This window comes from Saimiri boliviensis, chromosome 1, assembly GCF_048565385.1.
Source record: "Saimiri boliviensis isolate mSaiBol1 chromosome 1, mSaiBol1.pri, whole genome shotgun sequence".
Classification (NCBI taxonomy): domain Eukaryota; kingdom Metazoa; phylum Chordata; class Mammalia; order Primates; family Cebidae; genus Saimiri; species Saimiri boliviensis.
Window position 1 is genome coordinate 145,883,782 of NC_133449.1, and position 23,329 is coordinate 145,907,110.

General features: G+C 55.6%; 1 protein-coding gene across 1 annotated transcript in view; it reads left to right on the plus strand.

Moving 5' to 3' along the window:
• Window positions 1-23,329, plus strand: part of VAC14 (VAC14 component of PIKFYVE complex) — a 125,886-nt gene that overhangs the window by 50,427 nt on the left and 52,130 nt on the right. Inside the window, exon 13 of the mRNA XM_003939929.4 lies at window positions 13,098-13,254. Coding sequence (XP_003939978.1) covers window positions 13,098-13,254 — 157 coding nt within the window. The remainder of the gene's footprint in view (window positions 1-13,097; window positions 13,255-23,329) is intronic.

Genomic DNA, 23,329 nt, shown 5'->3' on the forward strand with positions numbered 1-23,329 from the left:
GACCCGGCACACGTAAACCCACGATAAGCAATAGCTCCTGTGATGCAGGAGGTCGTTTCTGGGAAGGGCCTGGAGATGCACATTGAGATCAGGGTGACGGACTCCACCTCTGCTCCGAGTCCTCTCTGGCTCCGCTTCAGCAGTAAAAGCCAGGACAGAAGCTGCTCTGTTTTCCTGCCTATCTCTAGAGGCCGGAGGACCTCAGAGGTGTTCAAGGGACTTGAGTTGCATTTTGAGGTCACAGAAAGGCAGACGAGGACACAGTGGGCCGCAGGACTGGCCTCCTGTGCATTTTTCTCCCCTCCTGTCCTCCTTTCTCCAGCCTCCGCAGCACTCCTGGGCTGGGGCCACCCAGAGCAGGAGCGAGGCTGCATTCAGCACAAGCCTCACTCATCAGAGCCCCATTGTCAGCGACTTCATAGCGCCACTTCCCCGACTTGCAGGCGGAAGGGCTCCAGCTGGCCGCGCTGGGTCCAGGGAGAGGAGAAGTGGCGTCGTCAGCAGGGGACCTGCGTCGGGGCTTCCACAGCCACAGCTCTCACTCAGAAACAAAACCTTTGAGGTCCAGAAGGCATGCCCTGCTGGGCCCAGTCACCAGCATGAACTGTGTTCTTTGCAGCTGGGCCTACAGAGAGAGTGTCCCCAGAGTCTTCCCAGCATCTCAAAGCCGGGGTGTTCTTAACACTTTGGAGAAGAGGGTCTCAACCCAGGAAGAACTCGCCTCTTCTCCCTCCCTTAGCTTCAAAGTAACAGAAACATTGCTGATGGGAGTTTGTGGCTCATGTGACTGGTGTAGATGCAGAGAAAAGAAATGTGAACCACCTTTCTGGAAAATTTGGAAAATAGGATTCCGAGGACATTTTTCATGGCAGTGGTAGCGTTTCTAGTTCGGGAACTCACTCACTGCATGAGAAACATGGACCAGCCGTCACACGCACTGTGGCACAGCCACGACTCAGGAGGAAAGGGAGTGATTTAAGGGCAGCTGAGAAGCATCTGTGCATTGCTTAAGGTACACACACCATGGGTACAGCAGTGTACTCAGTCCAAGGTGGCCCGGTACCTTCCTGACCCCGTGGTACCTGGACTGAGGACAGGTACCAGAAGTGCCTGACCCATGGGATAGAACCCCAAGGGCTGTTCCAGCCTCTGCTGAGTTCTGAGGGGAGAGGATTAGGGCTCCTTGAGGGGCTCTTCTCTTTGGTGGCAAATGCCCTATTCAGCCCTCCTTGGTCACAGGCCTCTCAGCCCCTCACCAGCGGGGTAGGTACTAGGAAGCAGTCCCTGCTGTGCCCTTGACTGTGTTTTAAGGTGTGATGTGCTTTGGTACGGGAGGAAAGGGAGATTTCATTTGTTTACATGGTGCTCGTCCTAGGAGAAACGGATCAGAAAAACTCTGGAGGTTCTCAGATCTGAAAGGAGAGCGCTCACTGGGGCCAAGTCGACTCGCCAGAAAGAGAAGCAAATCTTGGGGCTCGCCTAGGTGCCCAGAGGAGCAGCCCAGCTTGGGCCGGCAGTGCCACACCTGCCTGCAGCCCCAGCCCAGAGCAGAGCAATGCTGAGGGGAGGCTGCCTGGCTTCCTCCCTCAAGGCAGGAGTAGCCCTGTGTGTTACCCCATCGTGCCTCTTCCGTTCCCCAGCCTCATGCCACCCGGTCCACAAAAGTCCTCCCTTACCTTATCCTTCCCAAGCAGTCCTTGTCACCATGATCTGGCGGGTCAGCCAGCTGGGTCCCAGGGCTCATCTGCTTGCTTTAAAAGAATTTAATTCTTGACCACGGGGGCTTTGGCCTGGGGTCCCACCTAGGGGAAGCCCCAAACCCCAGAGCTGTGCTGTGAGGAATCTGGGGGCAGGCAGAGTGCCCTAGGTTCCAAGGTGGCTGGGCCTACTCTCTTCCATCCGCCAGAGGGAGGGCCTGCTACTGCCATCCCTCAGCATCCACCCCAAAATGGGGCTTCCACTGCAGTAGAGGCCCCTTCATTTGGGGGCAGCTTACCCTCCACCACCTCCACTGCAGCTCTCTTCAGGAACCATGGTGGGTTGTGTGTCAACCCCTCACATCAGTGGGAGGAGATGCGAGGAAGAGAGGGTACAGGCTGAAGTCTGCAGGCTTTGTGCCCTCTTCTGAGCGTGTTGCATCTGTGTCTTTATGAATCCACAAGGTGGTCCAGGAATGATCTGTTAGGCCCAGGTGTGAGGAGGATCACTTGCCCAGGGTCACAGTGCCAGCAGCCAGAATTGGCAGTCAGATCTGATTCCAGAGCATCCCACACAAGGAGTCACCTCACTGCAGAGCAGGGACCCAGCCCAGGGTGGAGGCACTGCATTATCCGGGCCCTCCGCTGACCCAATGGGGTTTTGTCCTTGGCTGACCTTCAGTTCTAGATGCCCCTTCTCCCTCTGCGCGTTTGGCTTTGACCTCATTCCCCTGCCCCTTCTCGGGCCCCGTAGCTGTCCCTGGCTGCTCACTGACATGGGGGCCCCCAGCTCCCCTCCAGGGCTCAGTTCAGAAGCCCTCTCCATCTTCCACCTGGCTGGTCTTCTCCCGCAAGGGCTGAGGCCAGTGGCCAGGCCTGCTGCAGGGTGGTGTGGGAGCCGCCCGGGTGTGGATCAGGAGGGCCGGCCTCTGCCCCCTCGCTGCCCACCTCTCCACAGGACCAGACAGGTCACACACCACCACCTCACTTCAGTTTTCTTTCCGGAGTGCTGGGGTTGGACTGGATGGTCTGAGGTCCCTTCCAGCCCTGAATCTGTGTGGTCCTGACTCCGCTCCCTGGAATACTAATGCTGACTGCTTAGAAGCGGACATTCTTCCATAAGAACAGGACTTGTTTTTCCTCCTGTTTGTGCCTCACTGTTCACTTCCCTCCAATTTTCATTCCATCCACTCTCCAAAACAAAAACACCCTTCCACCCCCACCTCAATTCTGTGACTGTCTTTAAACTCAGATCACGCACTAAGGTACAACCTCAGCCTAGAGAACAGAGGGGTACCGTGTCGGTGCCCAGAGAACTTGACTCCTCTTGCCAAGAGCCCAGCCTGCAGGGGAAGAGGTGCTGGGCGGGCACTGATGGCCCGGGGACCCTCTTCCTGAGGCACCCTCCTGGGGCCTTGCCGAGGGCAGGGGACACTGCCCTCTATCACCTCTCCCCGTGGCTGTCCCTGCACCTTTTTCTGGGGGCTTCTGAGAGCAAGCAAGAGGGAGCCATGAGCCAGGGAGAAGAGCCACCATCAACCAGGGAAACATCTAGACTACAGTCACGGCCCTGGGCCTTCTTCCTCAGGGACAGCCCCCCAGCAGAGGTACCAGCAGCCACGACTGGGGATTCAGGGAGGACTGTGGTCTTCTCAGAGGAGGCTTGACAGCAAATCGTTGCTAGGAAAGCGAGGGGAACAGCAAGATAGCAGTCTGAGAACTGTATCCACCAAGCAGGCCTCTGCCCACCCTTCATTCTTCCAGGTTTTCCCACCTTGTGATTTCAGTGCCCACAGCAGCCACCCCAGAGCACAGGGGGACCCACAGTAACTACGGACAGCCTCGCCACCTCCCTCCAGAGAAGACAGGGCCCTGTGCCAGGAGGGTTTGAGTATTCACCTCTCCACATTCCTTGCCCTGGGCAGATGGACCAGTGAGGACCCAGAGCTGGGCACAGTAACTGCTGTGAGTGGATTGGGGGCCAGGAGGGTACTGCCTGGCTCCTGGTGAAGGCAGAGGTTGGGCTGAGAAGCGTGGAAGAAAGGTAGGCTGCTCTCCCAGAGGCTGTGCCTCTGGCGGTAGGAGGAAACCCGCCAAGGGGAACCAGTGTAGCCGGCCTTTCCCTGAGGCAGGGTTGGGCCCTCTTGCTCACTCTTCCTGGAGCCAAGCTGTAGGGCAAGTTGCCTGCAGGGTTGAGCACACTATCCAGCCCCATCTCAAGCCACACAGCAGAGCCATTGAAACCAGGACTGTCACCACAATTCCCTGGAGCTTCTAAAATCCAGCTGCTTGGGCCCCATTCCCGGCCTTCCTCAATTGTCCCTCAAGCAGAGCCTGGGTGCCCAGGGGCTGGCATTTTTCACATGCTCCCTGGTGGGTTTGGTGCACATCGCTCATTGGGAGCCCAGATACCGACCAGCATGAGATCTTGCTTGGAGACTGCAGGCCATATGCCCCCAGCTCTCAGCTCTGGGGCCCTCTCTACGCAGCCCTAAGTGTGGCAGCCAAGCCAGGGCCCCTGGTTTTCACCCCACTTAGCATTCCTGGTGTCCTCAGAAGTCAAAATTTCATCCAAGTCATATGTTGATTTTTCCTCCTCTGGAGATGGCCAAGGCTGAATCGGCCGGATTTCCCAGGCACCTCCCTGTTGGCAAGTCACAAGGCCCGCAGACTGGGCAGGAGCTTGAGTGAACCCAGGTGAGCCCAGAGATACAGAGGACTGGGCCAGTCCCCCCACTGCTAACGAGACCTAGCATTTCACATTGGCCTGCTCTGTTCCAGACCCTGTGCTTGGCCCCTGTGAATGATCTTAGTTCATCTTCACAATCAGACAACCTTCACGGGTAGGTCACATTGTTTTTCCCATTTCCCCTAAGAGGAAACGGGGGAAGTTAAATAACTTGGGCCAGATCTCACTTAGGTGCTCTGTGAAGCCTAGTTTATCTGTCCATCTGTCTGTCTGTCACACACACACACACACACACACACACACGCACCCCTGTCCATCTGTCTGACACACACACACACCCCCTCTCCCCCCCAACTCCTGCGCATCAAGGCTACGCCAGGTTCCCTCTGTGTCTTTATGTCTCCACATCACTCAGAGCTTCTCCTATCCCTGATCCCTCTCCATGATGGCCCATTAGGTGGGAGCTCTGTAAGGATGGTCCATCCAGCCCACAGTAGGTGCTCAGAAACATCTGAGAAAGTGAACAAATAAGAGGTTGGCTGGAAGAGGAGCTCATCTCCTTGGGTGTACCCCACATCTGGGGCCTGCCCTGCTGCACTGGGCCCTTCCACAGCAGATTGGAAGCTAGGCCTCTAGGGTAGAGCCTGCATATTAGCTCAGGGGCTGTGCGTGGCTTGCAAGTAAACCAGAATGAAGCAGGGCCCTGGAGGGAGGCAGGAGCCCTCTCCTGGCTGCCATGGCCCCTGGGCTCATCACCTGGTAACAGAGCCATAGCAGGTATGTGGGCACGACTCGTGCTGCCTTCAGTGCAGCAGGCACCACCCCATCCCTGCCCAGCTCAAGGGGAGAATTTATAACCCTGAGAACTTACCCTCTGGGTCAAGGCCCAGGATGATGCAAGTGAGCAATGGCTGGAATCAGCTGGAAGTGGCGGGGAGACCTTAGCAGGTGGGAGAGAAGGCAAAGGTCAGGGATCTGGTCTCCACCGTCTTACCCGAGGCTGGCCTTTCTTTTCCTTTACCCTAAGAGGAATGGCCGCTAGAGTATCCTCAGCTGCCAGAACCACACAGTGCTGTCACTATTCATCAATGGAACCTAACAGTCAGCGTTAGGCACAGCTGCCGGCATATGTGGCACAGGGCTGGGCACTGAAGGAAAGGTGGCAAAATGTCTAAACAGAGAACACCGTCCTCATCCCCAGGGGCTTGTGTTCAAAGTCGCACAACACTAAGATTTACGATTGTTTTGTTTTGTTTTGTTTTGTTTGCTTTACCAAGACAAACCATTTTCTATCAGGGTGGTTTTCTCAGTGGGAAATAAAATAGGTCTAGGCCTAAGTAGTGCTGCTTTCCCGCCACCAGATCTAAGTGTTCTTTAGGCAACGCTTTCCTTGTTGCGGAAGGCAGGGCTGCTGTGAGCCGGTGCAGACTGGGGCATTTCTCAGAAGGCCACCCCTTTCCCAGGCCAGGGCCCGGGCCCGATTGCCGCCTGCTGCAGCTCACGGTTACTCTCCCCGTCCAAGGCGGAGGCCTCTGACCCTGGTGTCAGCTGGTGCCAGTGCCTTCTTCCATGCTCTCAGCAATGGGAGCCTTGCTGTCCTTCCCTTGGCTCCCCCAAGGAACCCTTCCTGGGCACAGCAGCCCGGCTTCCTAGGGTGAGCTCTCTGGCTGATGAAGCCATCCCATACGTGGTCAGGGACCAAAGAGGCCTGGCCAGCCAGGCTGCACCCCTCGCGAAGGAAGGGGCCAGGCTCCTGCGTGGAAGGAAGCAGAAGACCCTGAGGTTTTCTATGCATGCCGGCCCTCGGGGCCTGTGCACTTAACACCAGCTCCACTTCACAGGAAGGAACAGCTGGACCTGACCCCGATCTCAGGCAAGGCCCTGCCACCTGGCTGCTCCAGGCAGAGGCATCAGATAGCCTTCGGCAGTGGCCTGCACTGGCCAGACCTCAGCCTCCAAGGCCTTTAGCCTGAATTCACCTCTCCCTGCCAGTATCAAGCGTGTCCCTTGGAAACATTCTTGTAGCTTCTTCCTGGCCAGGCCTGGAGAGGGCCCAGCTTGGGGATTTCCTGTCAACACAAGAAGGGTTCCCTCTTCAGGAGCTGAGTCAGTTGACTTCTAGGACCTCATCAGCGGCCCAGTGGCCTCTGTGAACCTTTGACAAAGTCTCTTAAGGATAAGTGGGTAGAGTGAAGTAGGTGGCCTCTCCTTCCGCCCCCCTTGGCAGAAGCTGCTCAGAGCCATCTGTCTTCCATTTCCTGCCCAACGCTGCAGGTCGGCAAGTATTTCTTTAGTTTAGGCTGAGTGCCTCGCCCTGGGACTTTATGTTCAGGAATCTTGGTAGGAGGTGAGAACGGACCTCCCGGCCTAGACACTTGACGTGCAAAGCTGGTGTCCAGTCCCCAGCTGTTCCTGGAATGAAAAGAATCGTCCACAGCACCTGGGGAGTGTGGGAGCAGGGAGCCTCCCACACTGAGATCTCTTAGGACTGGTCTGCGACCAAATGTTGGGACAGTGAATGCCTGGGTGGACCAGTCAGAGAAGAGGGGGAGCAGCCACCATCCCAGAGAGACAAGGCTTTCCCTGCTGGAATGCAGTGGGGCCACAGCCTGTGATGGCCCCACCCAGACACTGACCCTCCTCCCATGTTGAAATATGCCCTTTGCTGGTGTAAAATCACCTCCGTGGAAGGCACGAAGCCCTCTCCCCTCACCCTGAGGCCTCCTGAGAGCTGCTTTGTGAGATTTTGCCCACATCCAGATGCCAACCACCCTGACCCTTTCACTCCACTGATGGCCGGCTCACTCCACTCCGAAACCAGGGGCCAGCTAATGGGCCTTCCCCACCCCCACCTGTCGCCATGGTAATGGCAGGCACTCCTGCTCCTGCAGAATATTGCTTTCTTGTAACCTCCCTCCCTCCCTCTCTTTCCTCCCGTCTTTCTCTCACACAAAAAGAAAGCACAAGTGTTTTATATTCATTTTGCAAAAAAGCTGTGTAGCGCATACTAATTGGTGTGACTTCCTCCTGCTTTCTTTGGGCCTTTCTCATCCTCAGAGCTGGGACTGCCGGCTCCAGCCAGCCTGCTCACTGGAAGGAGGACTAGGTCTGTTTTCCTAGAGGCTGATGCAGGAGTGGCCTGGCAGTGTGTCTTCAGCTCTTGAGAGGGACACACAGCCAGCCAGGCCACTGAGATCACCTTATCCTAATCCAGAGATTTCTGCCCACACACCAAGGGTTGCAGGGTATCCAGGTGGCCAGAGCACCAAAACCCTGGCCCGGCACAGAGGCTGAAAGCCAGGTGCAGCTGAAGGGCAGCTCCCCTTGGTCTCTGTGGCTGGGTCCCAGGCCCCCTGTCGAGGTTGCCTCCCAGGGCCTTCCTCTCACCAGCACCTCTCTTCCCACCCCAGGCAGAGGCAGAGTCCTGACCAAGCTCCCCATCAAGATTGTTGGTCCAGAGCCTCAAGGTCACCCCCTAGGCTGAGTCAGGTTTGCTGGCAGCTGGGAGCAAAGCAGCAGCTGGACTGGATGGGCACAGAAGCCGGGTGTCAGCCAGCTCCCGACAGCCCAGGCTGCACGTCAAGCTGTTCCTTGCCCTCCATCTGGGTGGCGCCTTCTCCTCACCTCTAGGAGGCTAAAGGAAGATGGGGATGCTGTTCCCGGGTCCTGCTTTATTTAAGGGACTGGAGGGCTGCCGTGTGTTTGTGCGCACAGGCGCACTCAGTGTCGTCCCAGGCAGGGCTGTGGGCTTTTTGCCAGCCTCTGGGGACCGTGATACATAAGCACAAGAGGAGTGGCTGGGATTACTGAAGGAACCTGTAGACAACATTTCCGGCTTTAATTGTGCAATTGAAGTGTAATTTGCATTCATTTGCCATTTGGTGTTAAACTTTCTAAAATAAGAGAATTGAAAATGTAAAATATGCAGCTTTCCTGGCTGTGCTCTGCAGCAGGGCGGGAGGCAGTGGTACCGAGGTGGGCTAGGCACATTCTCTGCAGGGGTGAAAGCAGGGTGGGAAGCCCTTGGTGTGGGCACCCAGTGCTCAGTCACTAAGCCCAGGCCAGGGAACAGCTCAGCTGTGGGACCAGAAATCTTGGAATGAAGTGGTGAGCCAGCCTTTCTCGTGTGCCTGCTTTTTACATCAAGCATCTCTTGTAATCGTCACAACAGCCTGGCAAGGTCATATCTCTATTTGCACATATGGGGAAACTGAGGCACCCGTCCTCTGCAAAACGAAGTTCAGACTTATTTGTGTGCGTCATGAGCTCTTTCTCGTTTTGTCTTTGAGACGGAGTATTACTCTCTCGCCCAGGCTGGAGTGAAGTGGTGCGATCTCAGCTCACTACAACCTCTGCTGAAGCGATTCTACTGCCTGAGCCTCCTGAGTAGCTGAGATTACAGGCGCCCACCACCACGCCCAACTAACTTTTGTATTTTTAGTAGAGAGGGTTGGCCAGGCTGGTCTCGAACTCCTGACATCAAGTGATCCACCTGCCTCGGCCTCCCAAAGTGCTGGGATTACAGACGTGAGCCACCACACGTGGCCTTGTGTCATGAGCTCTTGAAGGTCTGGCGCTGCCTACCACTTTGGCCTGATTTCTGGCTCTGCCGCCACCTCTGGCCCCATTCCTCACTCGAGCTAGCCCCAAAGCCTAGTTTCCTGGAATGTACCATGCGGTTCTATGTCTATGAATGGCTTATGCTAGGTAAGAGAGTGCTTTGAATGCCATCCTCCCCCTTGTTCCCTTGGCCAGCTCTGCTCAACTACTTCCAGAGCCTCTGGGCTCCCCTCAGGCATTGTCTCTGGGTTCGTGGCACCTGCCCTGTATTAGCAGTGAATGCTCACCGCCTGTCTCTTCCAGGAGTCTGTGACCTCACTGAAGGCAGAGCCTCACCTGCCCAGCCTCGTGTGTCTTACAGCCAGCACAGGAGCAGCCCACAGCAGCTGCTCAGTAGCTATCCGGAGAGGGAGGGTTGTGTGGCTGTAGTTAACTGGTCCAGGGTCAGGATTGGATGTCAGGCCTGTCTGACCACAGAGCCCTGTGTATTGTTATCAGCAGGCTCAGGTGTGGGGACCAGAGCCGGGTTTGAGGTGGACTCACCGTTATCTTGAGCAGGTGACTCTCCAAATCTCAGATCCCTTGTGCATATTCTGTGAGGTGAGACTGGTGACAAGTGAGGGCACTCATTGTGGCCGGGAGCGAGGACAGCCTGCTCTTCTTGCCTCCTCGTCCTTTGCAGCCTGGCACTGGAGCCCCTTGAGGGGTGGAAGCAAGCTTGCACAGGCCAGGCCTCTCGCATGCCGGTGGCTCTTCCCAGCCCTCTTTCCGACAGGGAAATAGGCACCTGCCAGATACCCAGCGTCAATCAGTTTGTCCGCGTGGCTCAGGGATCTTGCGAGTGCCAGCCTGGCCCCAGCCGCCCCACTGGCTCACACTTTTCTCCCCACTTTCCTCCCTTGCTGCACGTGGCCACTAGTGTTTGCTGCCCAGAGTCGTGTGCCTCTGTCCCCCTATACAGAGAGACCGGGCTGGGATGGGCAGCATGGGGGCAGGGGGTGAAGCGATGTAAAGAGACATCGCCTCACTGTGCTCCTCATCTCTCCTGGATCAGGTGAGAGATCACAGGGAGTGGGTGAGAGCCCTCCACCTTGGGCTGCGGGCAGAGCAAGAGCAGATGGGTTAGGAATTAGATTGCTGATTTGGGGTTTTGCCCCCTTTTTTTTATACGATTCCCAGATCATAAAATTCGTAAAACCACTCTATTGTATACTTTAAAAGTATGCAATAGAGTAACTTCTAGTATTTTCACAAGAGTATACAACTATCACTACTAATTCCAGAACATTTTCCTGACCCCAGAAAGAAGCCCTGTACACACCCTGCACCCATTAGGAGTCACTCCCTGTGCCTCCCTCCCACAGCCCCTGGCGACCACAAACCCAGCCTCTGTCTCTGTGAATTTGCCTGTTAATGGAGTCATCATACAGGGTGTGGTCTTTGTGGCTGGCCTCTTTCCCTCAGCAGGTGTTTTCAGGGTTCATTCACGAGTAGCAGGTACCAGTACTTCATTTCTTTTTATTACCAAATAATATTCCCTGGTGTGGCCGTGCCATGTTCCATTTCGTCGTGTCTCCACTGCAATTCCTTTGGGTGGTTTCCATTCTCTGGCTATTAGGAGTAATGCCGCTGCGAGCGTTTATATATAAGTCTGATGGGCACAGACGTTTGCAGTTCTCTTGGTAACTACCTAGGAGTGGGTGTCTACCTGTGGCAGCTCTCTGGGTAACTGTCTGAGGAGCTGTTGGCTTGATTCTTGCCTGTTTAATTTTGGGTGAGTCGTTCCCCCACTGCCCCCCTGACTTCATTTCCTGGTCTTGAGCCCCCTCCCTGGCCGTGCATGGACATTCGAGCAAGTATTGGGGTGTGTGGCCTGTGTACCTCATGCTGTGGCCGGATGAATCGGGCAGGACCGCAGCATCACTGGCTGCTGTGCTGCTTCCCCATCCTTCTCTCCGCCCTGTGCGTCTTTCTTCTGTGGCTGAAGCAAAGAATCCCTGGAGGTTCTGTCCTCAGTGTAAGCAGAGACCTCAGCCATCACTGCTTCTAGGCTGAGACCCACCAGGGCTCCCCAGCTCCTGGCCTGGGTGAAGAGGCAGCCCCTGCTCCTGCCATATGACTGGGCAGCCACGTTCCTCAGCCACGTGGATCATCAGCTCTCCATTCTGTGCGCCAGGCCATGGGCAGGGCCGGCTGTGACTCACCTGTACTGCCCCAGAACCCAGAGCAACCGTTGGCACAAAGCAGGGGCCCACAGACATCCCATTCTCCGTGAGTGGGAGAGCCATGAGGGGAACACAAAATTGGACAGTGGGAGGCAGGTCTGTGTGAGTGAGTCTGTGAGTGAGTGCCAGCTCCTGCCTGGGTGAGGCGGGGCTGTGGCTGGCCAGGAGGTTGTGTGCCAACACGTGACGCTGTTTGAAGGCTGAGGGGCGGGAATGGGTAAGCAAGCAAAGGGGTTCCCGGCTGGGTGTGCCAGGGCTGGCCTAGAGGAACCAGGAGAAGAAGTGACAGTTGGGCGGTGTGGGAGAGGCACTGCACTGTGTTTGCTATGACAGAAATGGCTTTCGAGGGGGCAGGCCTTATCTTTTTTTTTTTTTTTTTTGAGATAAAATTTGCCTTTTTGAAGTATAGAATTCACTGGCTTTTAGTGTATTTACAAGGTTTTTGCAACCATCTCCCCTATCTAATTCCAGAACATTTTAATCCCCCAGTGGGAACCCTATAGTGCTAGCTTTATCTTGTGTTCCCATATTCCACTCATCTGGCTGGTCTTGGCCCACGTGACCCTGCCCATCAGGCTCTGTCCCACTTCCTGGTCCAGGGCTGAAGCCCATGGTTGCCATGGTTATTCTTGGCCTGGGCTCAGAGTAGCCCAGGAAGAGGCGCAGGCAGCCGCCAATTCACCTGATGTTTGCTGAGCATCTGCTGGGTGCAGGGACAGTCCTGGAGATACACCTTTTTGGGTGGACAGGCACAGTCCCTCTTCAGAGCCAGAGAGGAGTGAGGGGCAGAAAGAGCAGGCAACCACCCACGGTGTGAGGAGTTCCCTGCAGGACAAGCAGAGTCAGCAGAAGGTGGCCAGAAAGCCTCAGTAGCCCCTGAAGCAGGTACACACACACACACACACACACACACAAACACAGTGAAGCCCCTCCCAGCAGGGCAGGGCCCCGGCACACACGCATACACACACGCACACACACACACACACACACACACGCACAGTGAAGCCCCTCCCAGCAGGGCAGGGCTCCAGCACACACACATACACACACACACAGAAGCCTCTCCCAGCAGGGCCCCGGCCTCTCTCCCCACTGCCCATTGCAGCAGAGTGCCAGCTCTTGGTGCCAAGCAGAAGTGGGTGCCATGCGAGAAAAGGCTTCTAAGCATACAGGGGCTATAGAGCAGCCCTGGGGACATTGTGACACAGCGCTGACCTGCACTCACACTCAGTGCTGGCCCCACGCCCCACTCTGCCTCTGTCTCAGAATAACTCAGCAGATAGATGGTCAGGCTGGGTGGGGCCTCACCCCACCCAAACCTGTGCAGGGATACTTCAGAGCCACTGAGGACCACCTGACATGTCTGGACATTAGGAAGTCCTTTATCTTGGAGCCCAGAGTAGCATGCCAAATGTGGAGGGCGCTGTAGGGTCTGCAGTGGGCTGGTGTCACCTCTGCAGAAGAAGTTGCTCTGTGGCCTAAGGGTGGGTGGGGCCGTGGCTACCGCACACAGTCACGCGTGGCCTGGAGGGCATTTTGGGAACTTTGTGCATCCTGGAGGCCTGAAATGCACTCTGTGCAGAGAACACTCTGCTTCCTGAGTCCCGGGACTCCTGGGAAGCCTCAAAGCCCAGTTCAGGGGACCCGAGAGGAGAGGGATTTGGAGGAAGCCGATTTTGCCATCTTTGGATTCCAGTTTCCTTCCTCCAGAGGCCCTGTTCACTATGGTCTATGTTCCCTTCAATCCGTGTCCTTTATGTCCTCTTTCTGAGCATGCGCAGCTATGGCCTTAATGGCTGTCCCCAGCCTGCTGTCATCTGCAGACCCCTCCCAACCGGTGGGTGGGCCGCCGACCACACCTCTGCCCAGGTCAGTACAGCTCATGTGGAGAGCTTATCCCTCCCACCCCGCTTCTCTCCCCAGGTGATCCTGAAGGACCTGGAGGTGCTGGCAGAAATTGCTTCCTCCCCTGCAGGCCAGACAGATGATCCAGGCCCCCTTGATGGCCCTGACCTCCGGACCAGCCACTCAGAGCTCCAGGTGCCCACCCCCAGCAGAGCCGGTCTGCTCAACACCTCTGGTAAGTCTTCTCCTAAAGGTTCCGACCTCAGGGGCTTTAGAAGTCCAGGTCTTGGGCTGGACCACGGTCGTCCTTTGGGCTATTGCTCAGGATCTCTGGAGCTCTGCCAGGGTGTGAGGGGTCTTTGGGTTGCTCCTGGCTATCTACCACCTCAAGACACCCCAGAGGCAGGCAGCCCTCATCCTCCAGCAGCCTCCAGAGACCCTCACAGACCTTTTTCCGCATCTCCCTGCACCTTCGATGCCTTTGAGCCATTGGCTAAACATAAAACCATCTGGGTCGGCTACTCGTCTCTCTGCCTGGGCCCCGTCTCTCCAGTCTAGAATCCAGGGGCTTTAGTCTTGGGGTCTCACAGGTGGAAGAAGACTAGGTGGCCATTTCCTTCCTTGCTGAGAAGCTAAAAATAGCGCTTCATGTGGCAGGCAGCCCAGGCAGGAGACAGCATCATTCACATAGGCTGTTTCCGGCCAGAGAGGTAACTTGGAAGTAAAGACGGCCATTGCGTTCCCAGTCCTCGCCTCCGAGTCCCTTCTGGACAGCAGGCCGGCTCTTCTCCCAGGGCCCCGGCAGATGCCACTTCCCTCTGGCGATGCAGCCCTGGAAAATGCCTGGAGACACGAGTTGGTAGAAAAGTTCCCAGTGAATCTCAAGTGTCTGCCTGGGGGTCTCTGTCCATTGTGCCCCTCTGGACATCCATGCCCAGGGTCCTAGTCGTCCCATGCTTTGATACAGCCTTGAGTCATAGAGGTTTATGGGTCTTGCAGCCGCAGCCTCCCCCCACATCCCCGAGAGCACCTCCTTGGTCTCAATGGGAGGCGCCCCAGCCCTATTTGGCCCTGAGACCAGGCCCAGTGCCTGGCAAGGGGCGGCCAGAGCCCCACAGGCCTGCCTGTGCCCCAGAACATGCCAGGTCAAGTCACAGAAGGCCCATGTGGGGCCTTGCCCAGGAACCCAGTTCTAGGCAGTCAGTGGCTGTGGTCAGGGAAGCAGTTCTCACATCCTGACCCCAGGACCTCTGCTGGGGCTCCCACCCTCTATCCCCTGGGTGAGCAAGTCCATTCTCCATCCTGTGTCCCCAAGTCAGCACATGGGGGCCAACCTTACGTCCTTGGAACAGATGGCAGGAATGCTAGAGGTGGAGTGTGGGGGCCCAGTGAAGGCGGTAGGAAAGGCAGAGAGAAAGGGAGAGTTCTTCCTTAGGAAGGGAGGGTGGGGTGGGGAGGAGCAGCGAGAACCCACCGGAAGATGGGCAGCAGCCAGGAGGAGGCATCCTGCAGGGAGGAGGCCCGGGCACAGGAGCCCTGGGGGTGCGCCCTTGACTTTCCCTCCCCAGGAACCATGTGCCACTGCCTCTTCCCTCCTCCTCAAAGTGGCAGTAGCAGAGAATTTGAAGGCAGCACAGCCTTGGAATGGAGCCAGGGCACCCAGGCCTCCCAGGCCCTCTGTGACCTGTCCTCCCTATGTTTCTTCTCTTCCTCTGGGGCACAGAGAAGTTGATGACTGTGATGTGGGCTCCTGCTCGTGGAATGAGGACCAGGAGACTGCCGAGGGCAGCCTGGGCCGGGGGAGTGGGATGCGTGTAGCATCAAGGCCTTTGCGCTGCTTGGGAACCAGGGTCGGGGCATTGTAGGGCAGGGCACTCTCAACCCCAGCTCCTGGCCATGCCAAGATGGGCGGGCCTTGAACAAGGCCGAGGCAGTAGAGGCTCTTGCCCCAGCTCACCGAGGCTGTCAGATTAGCTCACATCAGCCAGGGACTCACTCAGAATTCATAGAAAAACAGCAAAGCATGCCAGATGGGAAGAAACTCCATCCTGGATAGAACACCAAGGAAATGCCTGCAGCCAGTCACACTTCTTGCTTTAAGAATCCACACCCAGGGAGCAGTGAGAGATGCGGGGGGAGAATCCACATTCTGTTGGCCAGGAGCTCTTAACCTGAGACTCACGTGTGGGCCTGAAGGCTCCAAGCAGATCCACATGTGTTCACACGTGCGTGTCCACAGCTGGCATCAGATTGCACACATGGGGCCATGATTTTAAAAGATCAGCTCAAACCAGTGAGAGAACAACTGGAGAAGCCAGAGCGTGCCCCACCCGTCTCCCACCTCTGCAGCCCCGGGAAGGCACACACCAGGCACTGAAGATGCGTAGGGTGGTGTGAGGTCAGAAGGAACGCAGGAAGTGCACCCTCATCCCTCTGCGAGCTGCCCCTTCCCAGACTGCTTCTCAGGCATGTGAGGGACTCATTCTGTCTGTTTCCATCTGGCCAGACACACGGACAAGGCTTTGAAGCCAGATCATCTTCCTGTTTGGATTCTGCCTGCCTCTGGCTCTCCAGGGCACAGCCCTGAGAACTTGGAGAACTTGCAGGCGGCACTGCTGTGTCCCTGTAGGGTAGGTAGATCGTCCCAAAGGCACAAAGGGACTGTCTGGAAAGCCTCAGAGGCAGGGAGCCTAGCAAAGATGAAGTTGGTGCTATCTGTAGGGAACCAAATGGCGCGGATCACACGCAGCAGTGGAGAAGCAAGCCCATCACATGCCTGGGTAGCTGCTGTGTTGGCCTAAATGCACCACAGCAGTGGTTCCCAGGGCCCCCTGAGGCAGAGTCGCCCACATGGGATTTTCCTCTCGCCTGGCCTAGCATAAACATCTCCCTCCCGTGCAGAGTGGCTAAGGCAGAGGCTTCTCCCACCCCGCCTCCTTCATTCCTGACCCGCACAGAGCCCTAGGACTGGGGGAGAGCCACACCAAACAGGATGGGGAGCAGCCTGGGCGGACAGCTCTGAGGGAAGCTGGTGGAGGAACACCACACTTTCCTGCCTCCCACCCCTGGGGTCTCCTATGTCTCTTCCTTTTGTATTTCCTGTGCCCTATCTCCACTCGGGAGTCTGCAGGGGTCCTGCTGGCTCTGGGGACAGGGACGTCAAACAGGCCTTTGGGCCCGTCATACCCTGAGCCTGTGCAGAAAGCTTCTCAGGACAGAGGCAGGCTCTAGGGTCAGCCCTTTGTTAGACACATGTCTATCATCCCTGGGCCTGGATCTCTCTGCTGCCAGAGAGGGTACAACCAGGCTTGGGGAGACCCAGGCAGCCCTCAGATCCTCGGCCATGTACAACAATGTGTCAGTCTGGGGCCAGATGTCACCTCAGTACTGTGTTTGCCCCAAAAACCCAGTCTTCCCTGACTTTCCCTCCCTGCCACCGGGCCCATTCCTGGTAAGATAAAAAACTGTTCATGTCGTAGGCACATTGGCTCACTCCTGTAATCCCATCACGTTAGGAGGCTGAGGCAGGTGGATCACCTGAGGTCAGGAGTTCGAGATCAGCCTGGCGAATATGGTGAAACCCCGTCTTTACTAAAAATACAAAATTTAGCCGGGCATGGTGGTACGTGCCTGTAATTGCAGCTGCTCGGGAGGCTGAGGCAAGAGAATCGCTCGAACCCAGGAGGCAGAGGTTACAGTGAGCTGAGATAGTGCCACTGCATCCGTCCTGGGCAACAGAGCAAGACTCCATCTCAAAAAACATAAAACCAAAAAAACTGTTCATGTCTGTATATCTTTTAGGGCTCAGTGATCCAAGGTGTTTTTTTACCCCTGGCTCTAAGTCAAAAAATGAAATGTTCGCCGGGCGCGGTGGCTCAAGCCTGTAATCCTAGCACTTTGGGAGGCCGAGGCGGGTGGATCACGAGGTCGAGAGATCGAGACCATCCTGGTCAACGTGGTGAAACCCCGTCTCTACTAAAAATACAAAAAATTAGCTGGGCATGGTGGCGCGTGCCTGTAGTCCCAGCTACTCAGGAGGCTGAGGCAGGAGAATTGCTTGAACCCAGGAGGCGGAGGTTGCAGTGAGCCGAGATTGTGCCATTGCACTCCAGCCTGGGTAACAAGAGCGACACTCTGTCTCAAAAAAAAAAAAAATGAAATGTTCATCTTCGGTTTCATTCCTTGCAGCCCAGGACATTGTATTGTAGCCAAATGTCAGCAGTATCTTCATGTCACCAGACAGAAGATAGCCAGAAAGCCATTTTCCCCAGTAATCATGGCAGTAATCATCATGGCCGAGGTCACATTAGGACCTGCCCTGCTCTGAGTATTCACGTGTGCTGGCTCACTGGGTGAGCCCCTGGGCTCCTCGCAGCAGCTCTGAGAGGCCAGCTCTGTGTCACTCCCCGCTTGTTTGGGCCGGGAGCATGGCCCAAGAGCCCACACTCTTCACCCCACTCTCGAGAATCCCACCTGCACCTGGCAGCACTGGAAGCTTCCATAGCTGGAGGGGAAGAGCAGAGGGGCCAGGTCATGGCCACAGCCTGGCAGTGGTGAGGGCGTGTGTCCTCTCTTCTTTGTGACTTCAGAGACCCCTTCCCGGCCTCAGGCCATGGCAGTGCCTCATCTCTTGTCTTTTGCTGCCCTCTACCACTGCCTCCGGCCACACCAGTCCCTTCCTCCCATTCCTCCCACTCCCCCCCCCCAGCCTCGGGAGGCAGCATTAGGGAGCACGGGCACTGGGGGCACAGGGATCTGGGTTCACAGCCCTGCTCTGCCCACCTATCCTGTGACCCCGAACCAGGCTTCTGCCTCACTGCCACCTCCTCCCTCTCTAAACCGCGTGCTGGGGGACTTGGGGCCTCTGTGAGCTCCCACATGGCAGGGGCTAAACTAAATGCTCCCTGCACATGAAGGGAGCATTTGCTTGTGTCCTGGTTATTACAGGACACAGTCTGCCCCAGTCTGCCTGGGTGGGTGGCGGAGTTCACATCTGCTCCCTCCCCTCTTACTTAGACCTCCCGCTGAAAGTGCAAGCGGGGGCTCCTCGGCATTGCCCAGTGCTGGGTGATTTGTGTGATCAGCTCAGTTTGAATAGCATCATTGCTGGCCACACAGGCCTGGTTTACTCACCCCGGAATTCCTGGCACCAGGTGCCCAGTAACGGTCACTACCAATTTTTGAGAGTTCATTAAAATAAGGGAAGGCAGAGGTACCGATCGCCCTATTACCAACAGTGAACCTGAGACCCCGCACTGCTGCCCAGAACAGCGTCCTCTGATACCCGTGCTGCCAGGCCCTCGTCCCCAGTTGGAAAGCCAGCCTCAGCAGTCCACCCCCTGCCCCTGGGAGCCTTCTTCCTCATCCTCTCCTCTGGGCGCTTGGCCCCAGCCCTCACCCTGCAGCAACGGCTCTTTCCCAGTGGCAGGCTGCTCTGTGACCTCTCCACTGCTGCATCAGCTGGAAGTCCCCTCTGGTCCCTGCTGCTTCCCATCAGCTTCTCTCTTGCTCTGACCTGAGCAGCTGCAGTCTCCTGGCTATGGGTGCTGCCTCCAGCGCTCCTGTCCTGCCGACCTAGGCCTGCCCACAGATGAGAAAGTGGTCACCTCTTGAGTGAGGTTCCAAGATGATGTGCTATTGTGGCAGCCTTTGTCCACATAGCTGTGCACCGCCTCCAGTTCTGCAGACTCCACACCCCCAAGACCCCGCTCACCTCCGTGTCTCCCGGACACTTGATTTTTGGGAGAAGCTACCCCTTTCCTACCCTGTCCTCTTGGTTCTATACCAACCTCTCCATCACCCACCCCTTCCGTGGACCACTTCCTGTGCCGCGCATGACATGATGTTCTTTAGCCCTGCCTGGTTCACAGGAGAGGAGCCCGCCTCTGAGAAGCAGCGCTGTGTCCCCTGCCCTGCTAGTCAATGACAGGGCCTGGATATGGTGTGGTCCCTTGAACTCTGGGTGCTCTGGGCAGCCTCTGGCCCTTCTCTTGTATCCTCCATGCAGCGAATCTTGAGCCCACAACAGGCTGTCCAGGGACATGGACCCTGACCCAGCAGGGATGGAGACCGGAGTGGAGGAGGGACCCTGCCAGGCCTGAACTGGGTGGCTGACATTTTCACATCTGGTTCTGTTGAACTGTAACTCACATTATGTACTGAAGCCAGGGATATTTTTATCCCAACATGTGAGGTTCCTTCACGTCATAACCGCAAAACTCAATCCAAAACATCCCGGGGCAGGTTGTTTGTGAAACGTTCTGTGGATTCTCATGTCGCCACATCAGGTTTCACTTAGTAACATCTGCAGGGGTGGCTCCCCGGCTGCCCACCCCGCCAGCCTGGGTTTCTGTGTGAAGTGCGTCTCTGTGCCCTGGCCAACCACTGGTCACGTGTACTTCCTGCCAGGGCCTGGCAGGCTCCTTGCTTGCCCTAACCAGAAATGCAAGGCACGGCAGCCTTCAGCTGAGGGACGGCGCTCTCCTTCATGCCTCCTGCCTTCTGCAGGATTGGGGAATGGAAATCCCACTCTCTTAGGCATCCCTCTCCTCCACCCCCCACTGGAGCAGCTGCCCACCATCTCCAAGGGGCTGTGCCTCAGTGGCACCCCTGAGTAAAACCATTGAGGTCCTCAGAGTGCAGTATTGGAGGACGTGCCCTGAGCTGCCCGGCCGAGCTCCTGTCCTCCTGCGTCTGTAGCACCCAGCCCAGGACCCCGATTACAAGAGCAGATGAGCCAGAGCCAGAGGTGGGTGGAAAAGCAGGCAGCAGAGAAGCGGAAATCAGTGCACTTGAGAGGCCCATTTCTCCTATAGTCATGCTCCCAGGGCGTGCTTGTTCTCTCTCCGCCCATCTCCTCCCGAGCCTGCAGCCCGGCCTCAGAGAGCATTTCAAGCCAAAGGGCAGCTCAGGTCAGAAGAGTGGCTGGGCACGAAGGGAGCCCCCAAGGCTGGGAGAGAGCGAGCAGCCCCCTCCCCATCCTGCTGAGCACTGAGGCCTTTCCCATCCCTGTCCAGCCCGCCCTCCCTGCCCCATCAAGTGTGGCGCCTCTCCCCACCTCTGCTGCTGGGAGAAGACTACCCTGCTAAAACCCATGGTCTCAGTGCATCACCTCCCAAGGCCCCCAGCCCTGTCCTGCATGGAGGGGGCGGGGTCAGAAAGTCTTTAAGCAGTGGGAGCACTGAGGGTTGAACTGCACTCAGCTGAGGATGTGAATCGCTTAGCGTGGCTTCTCACAGCTGTGACACTGCCCTCCTCCTCCCCTCCACTAAGGTCCTCAGCTCCAGGGCCCAAGGGGCAGCCCTGGACATTGAGAATCCATTTTGGGTCCACACTGGGGGCTGTGGCTAAGGAGACCAGAGCTGTGTCCACAGCAGCCCAGGCCTTCTCTTCTACCATTTTTGGCCAGACTGTCAGAGGAATGGTGTGCTGATCTCCCCACCTCCCCTGATGTGGTATGGGAGTCACAGGTGGCCCCCGCTTCTTCCTCACAGCATCCTGACAGAGCCCTGTGAATTTGCCAGAAATGAAATCTCCCCACTCAGACATTTCAGACCAGCCCCCAGACATCCATTCTGAGACTCCAAATGAGAACAGCCTGACCTGCACAGTGCTCTGAGCTATGGGACACTTGCTAATAAAAGGAGCCCCCATTTATTGAGTGCAGACTTTGTGGCAGCCTCCAGACCCAGCACATGACATGTTTTTGTCCCTTTTAATAGGGGCTCTTATGGCACTCACTTTACAGATGAGGAAACAGGCTTAAACACCATGCTCAGTGCTTCCTACTGCCCCTATGAGCCTGGAATGGCCCCGCACCTCTCCCCTGTGGCTGCCCACAGCACCTAGCCCCTTAGAAGCGGAGATTCTGGTGCCTGATGGCCCAGTTGAGAGGATTTCTTAGTGGTGACTTCCTTCATGGGTCCCTTTGTTCTTGGAAATGCTTTGGAGCCTAAGTGGCCCCAGGCCTGGAACTGGGGTTAGGCTGGGGGTGCACATATAGGAGTAGGGGACACAGGGAGCTTCGAAAATAAGCACCTGAGAGAAGCTTGCAGTGAACTGGGTGGCGTATAGCCCGTGCCCTCCAATCAGGCCACCGAGGCTCACCAAATTCATCTCCTGAGTGTGAGAACAGTGAGGCAGGGCTGCCTCAACAGCTGTTTCTGCAGCCACCTCTTTAGAGATCAGCCCCAGCTGGGCCTGGGGTAACTCAATCTGTAAGAATGTGACACTTGATTCTGCAAACAGCCCCTCTGGGCCAGGGAGCAGAGATTGTTTGCCATTCCAGAATCGCTCAGGACCTCCCGAGCCAGGCTGATTCAGGCAGGGACTCAGAACAATGCTGTCCAAACAAGAAGTGGAATGAGGCCTGGCCTTGAACTGGCCTTCTCACTCAGGGCTCCTTCGCGAGGCTCACGGGAGCTGTCTAGGAGATTCTTGGGATTGAGGATGCTACAGTTTGGAGGTATAGCTCCTGGTGAGGAATCCCTCATGGAGTAATTAATAGCTGGGAAAAACAGAACAGAAAAAAGTATTTTCTAGACCCAGTCATCTCTCCGGAAGGACCATGACAGGATGTAAGGGAAGTCTGAGTTCAGCAAAAAAGACGGAACTCCTGGTTGGAGAGCCTTGCTCCTGCTTCCTGGCCACTGGCATTGAATACAGTCTGTCTGTCCAGGTGCCGCCATGAGATTCACTTGGAATACTCTGGATGGTTCTAAACGTTCTTATTTCGTGCTTTGTGCTGATGCTTCTGGGAACATCTGATGCTTCTGGCCAAGTTCAGTTCCCAGAGCCTCCATATCTTCTGCTGGTGCTTGGCCATTTTCTCCCTGGCCTAGGGAAAAAATGAAGGCTCCCACACAACTTCTGGACCAGAAAGGGGCCGGCCTGGAAAGTGATGGCCCTGGATGCCTCTGCCAGCCACTCTGCTTCTCCCAGTGTCCTCCCTGGGTTTCCAGAGAGCTGCAGCCAGGTGCTCTCTCCATAGCTCTTGACTGCATCATTTCCTGCATCCTCAGCCTCAACTTGACAGGACCTGGGTTTCCATCTTTATGCCATCTTCTGCCTTTCTGCCTAGCAAGGCACAGCCTCCTAATCTGTGAGCCCCAAACATGTCCAAACATTAGTGCCCAAGAGACAGGCAGTCTGGAGCTGCAAAGAATATGGGCTCCGAAGACTAGCTGCCTGGGTCAGCAGCTCTACCACTTGCTAGCTCTGTGACTTTGGATAATCCTCAACCAAATTCACAGCTCCTATGTGTATATAATTGGAATAATAATGGTGCATATTTTTCAAGTGTTTTTTGTTTTTTGGGTTTTTTTTGAGGTTGTTAAACACTATGTGTGAAGGGTTTAGGCAGGCCAAGCTCATAGTAGGTGTTCAACAGATAGTAGCTACGAATTGGCTATTAAGATGTCGTGTTATACTGGAACAATTGGATATCCATATATAAAAGGTTTAGACCCCTTCCTCACACCATATACAAAGAGTAACTCAAAATAGACCAGAGACCTAAAATATAGCAATAAATCTTTATGACCTTAGATTAGGTAATAATTTCATAGCTATGACACCAAAGGCACAAACAACCGAAGAAAAAATAGACACATTAGCCTTAATCAGAATTAAAAATGTTGTGCTTCAATTTTTTTTTAATTGCATTTTCCGTTTGGCGGTACATGTGAAGAACATGCAGGATTGTTGCATAGGTACATACATGGCAATGTGGTTTGCTGCCTTCCTCCCCATCACCTATATCTGGCATTTCTCCCCATGTTATCCCTCCCCAATTCCCCACCCCCTGTTGTCCCTCCCCTAGTTACCCCTGACAGACCTCAGTGTGTGATGCTCCCCTCCCTGTGTCCATGTGTTCTCACTGTTCAACACCCACCTATGAGTGAGAACATGTGGTGTTTGATTTTCTGTTCTTATGTCAGTTTGCTGAGAATGATGGTTTCCAGGTTCATCCATGTCCCTACAAAAGACATGAACTCGTCCTTTTTTATGGCTGCATAGTATTCCATGGTGTATATGTGCCACATTTTCCCTGTCCAGTCTATCATCGATGGGCATTTGGGTTGGTTCCAAGTCTTTGTTATTGTAAACAGTGCTGCAGTGAACATTCGTGTGCATGTGTCCTTATAATAGAACCATTTATAATCCTTGGATATATATGCAGTAATGGGATTGCTGGGTCAAATGGAATTTCTATTTCTAGGTCCTTGAGGAATCACCACACTGTCTTCCACAATGGTTGAACTAATTTACACTCCCACCAACAGTGTAAAAATGTTCCTTTTTTTCCACAT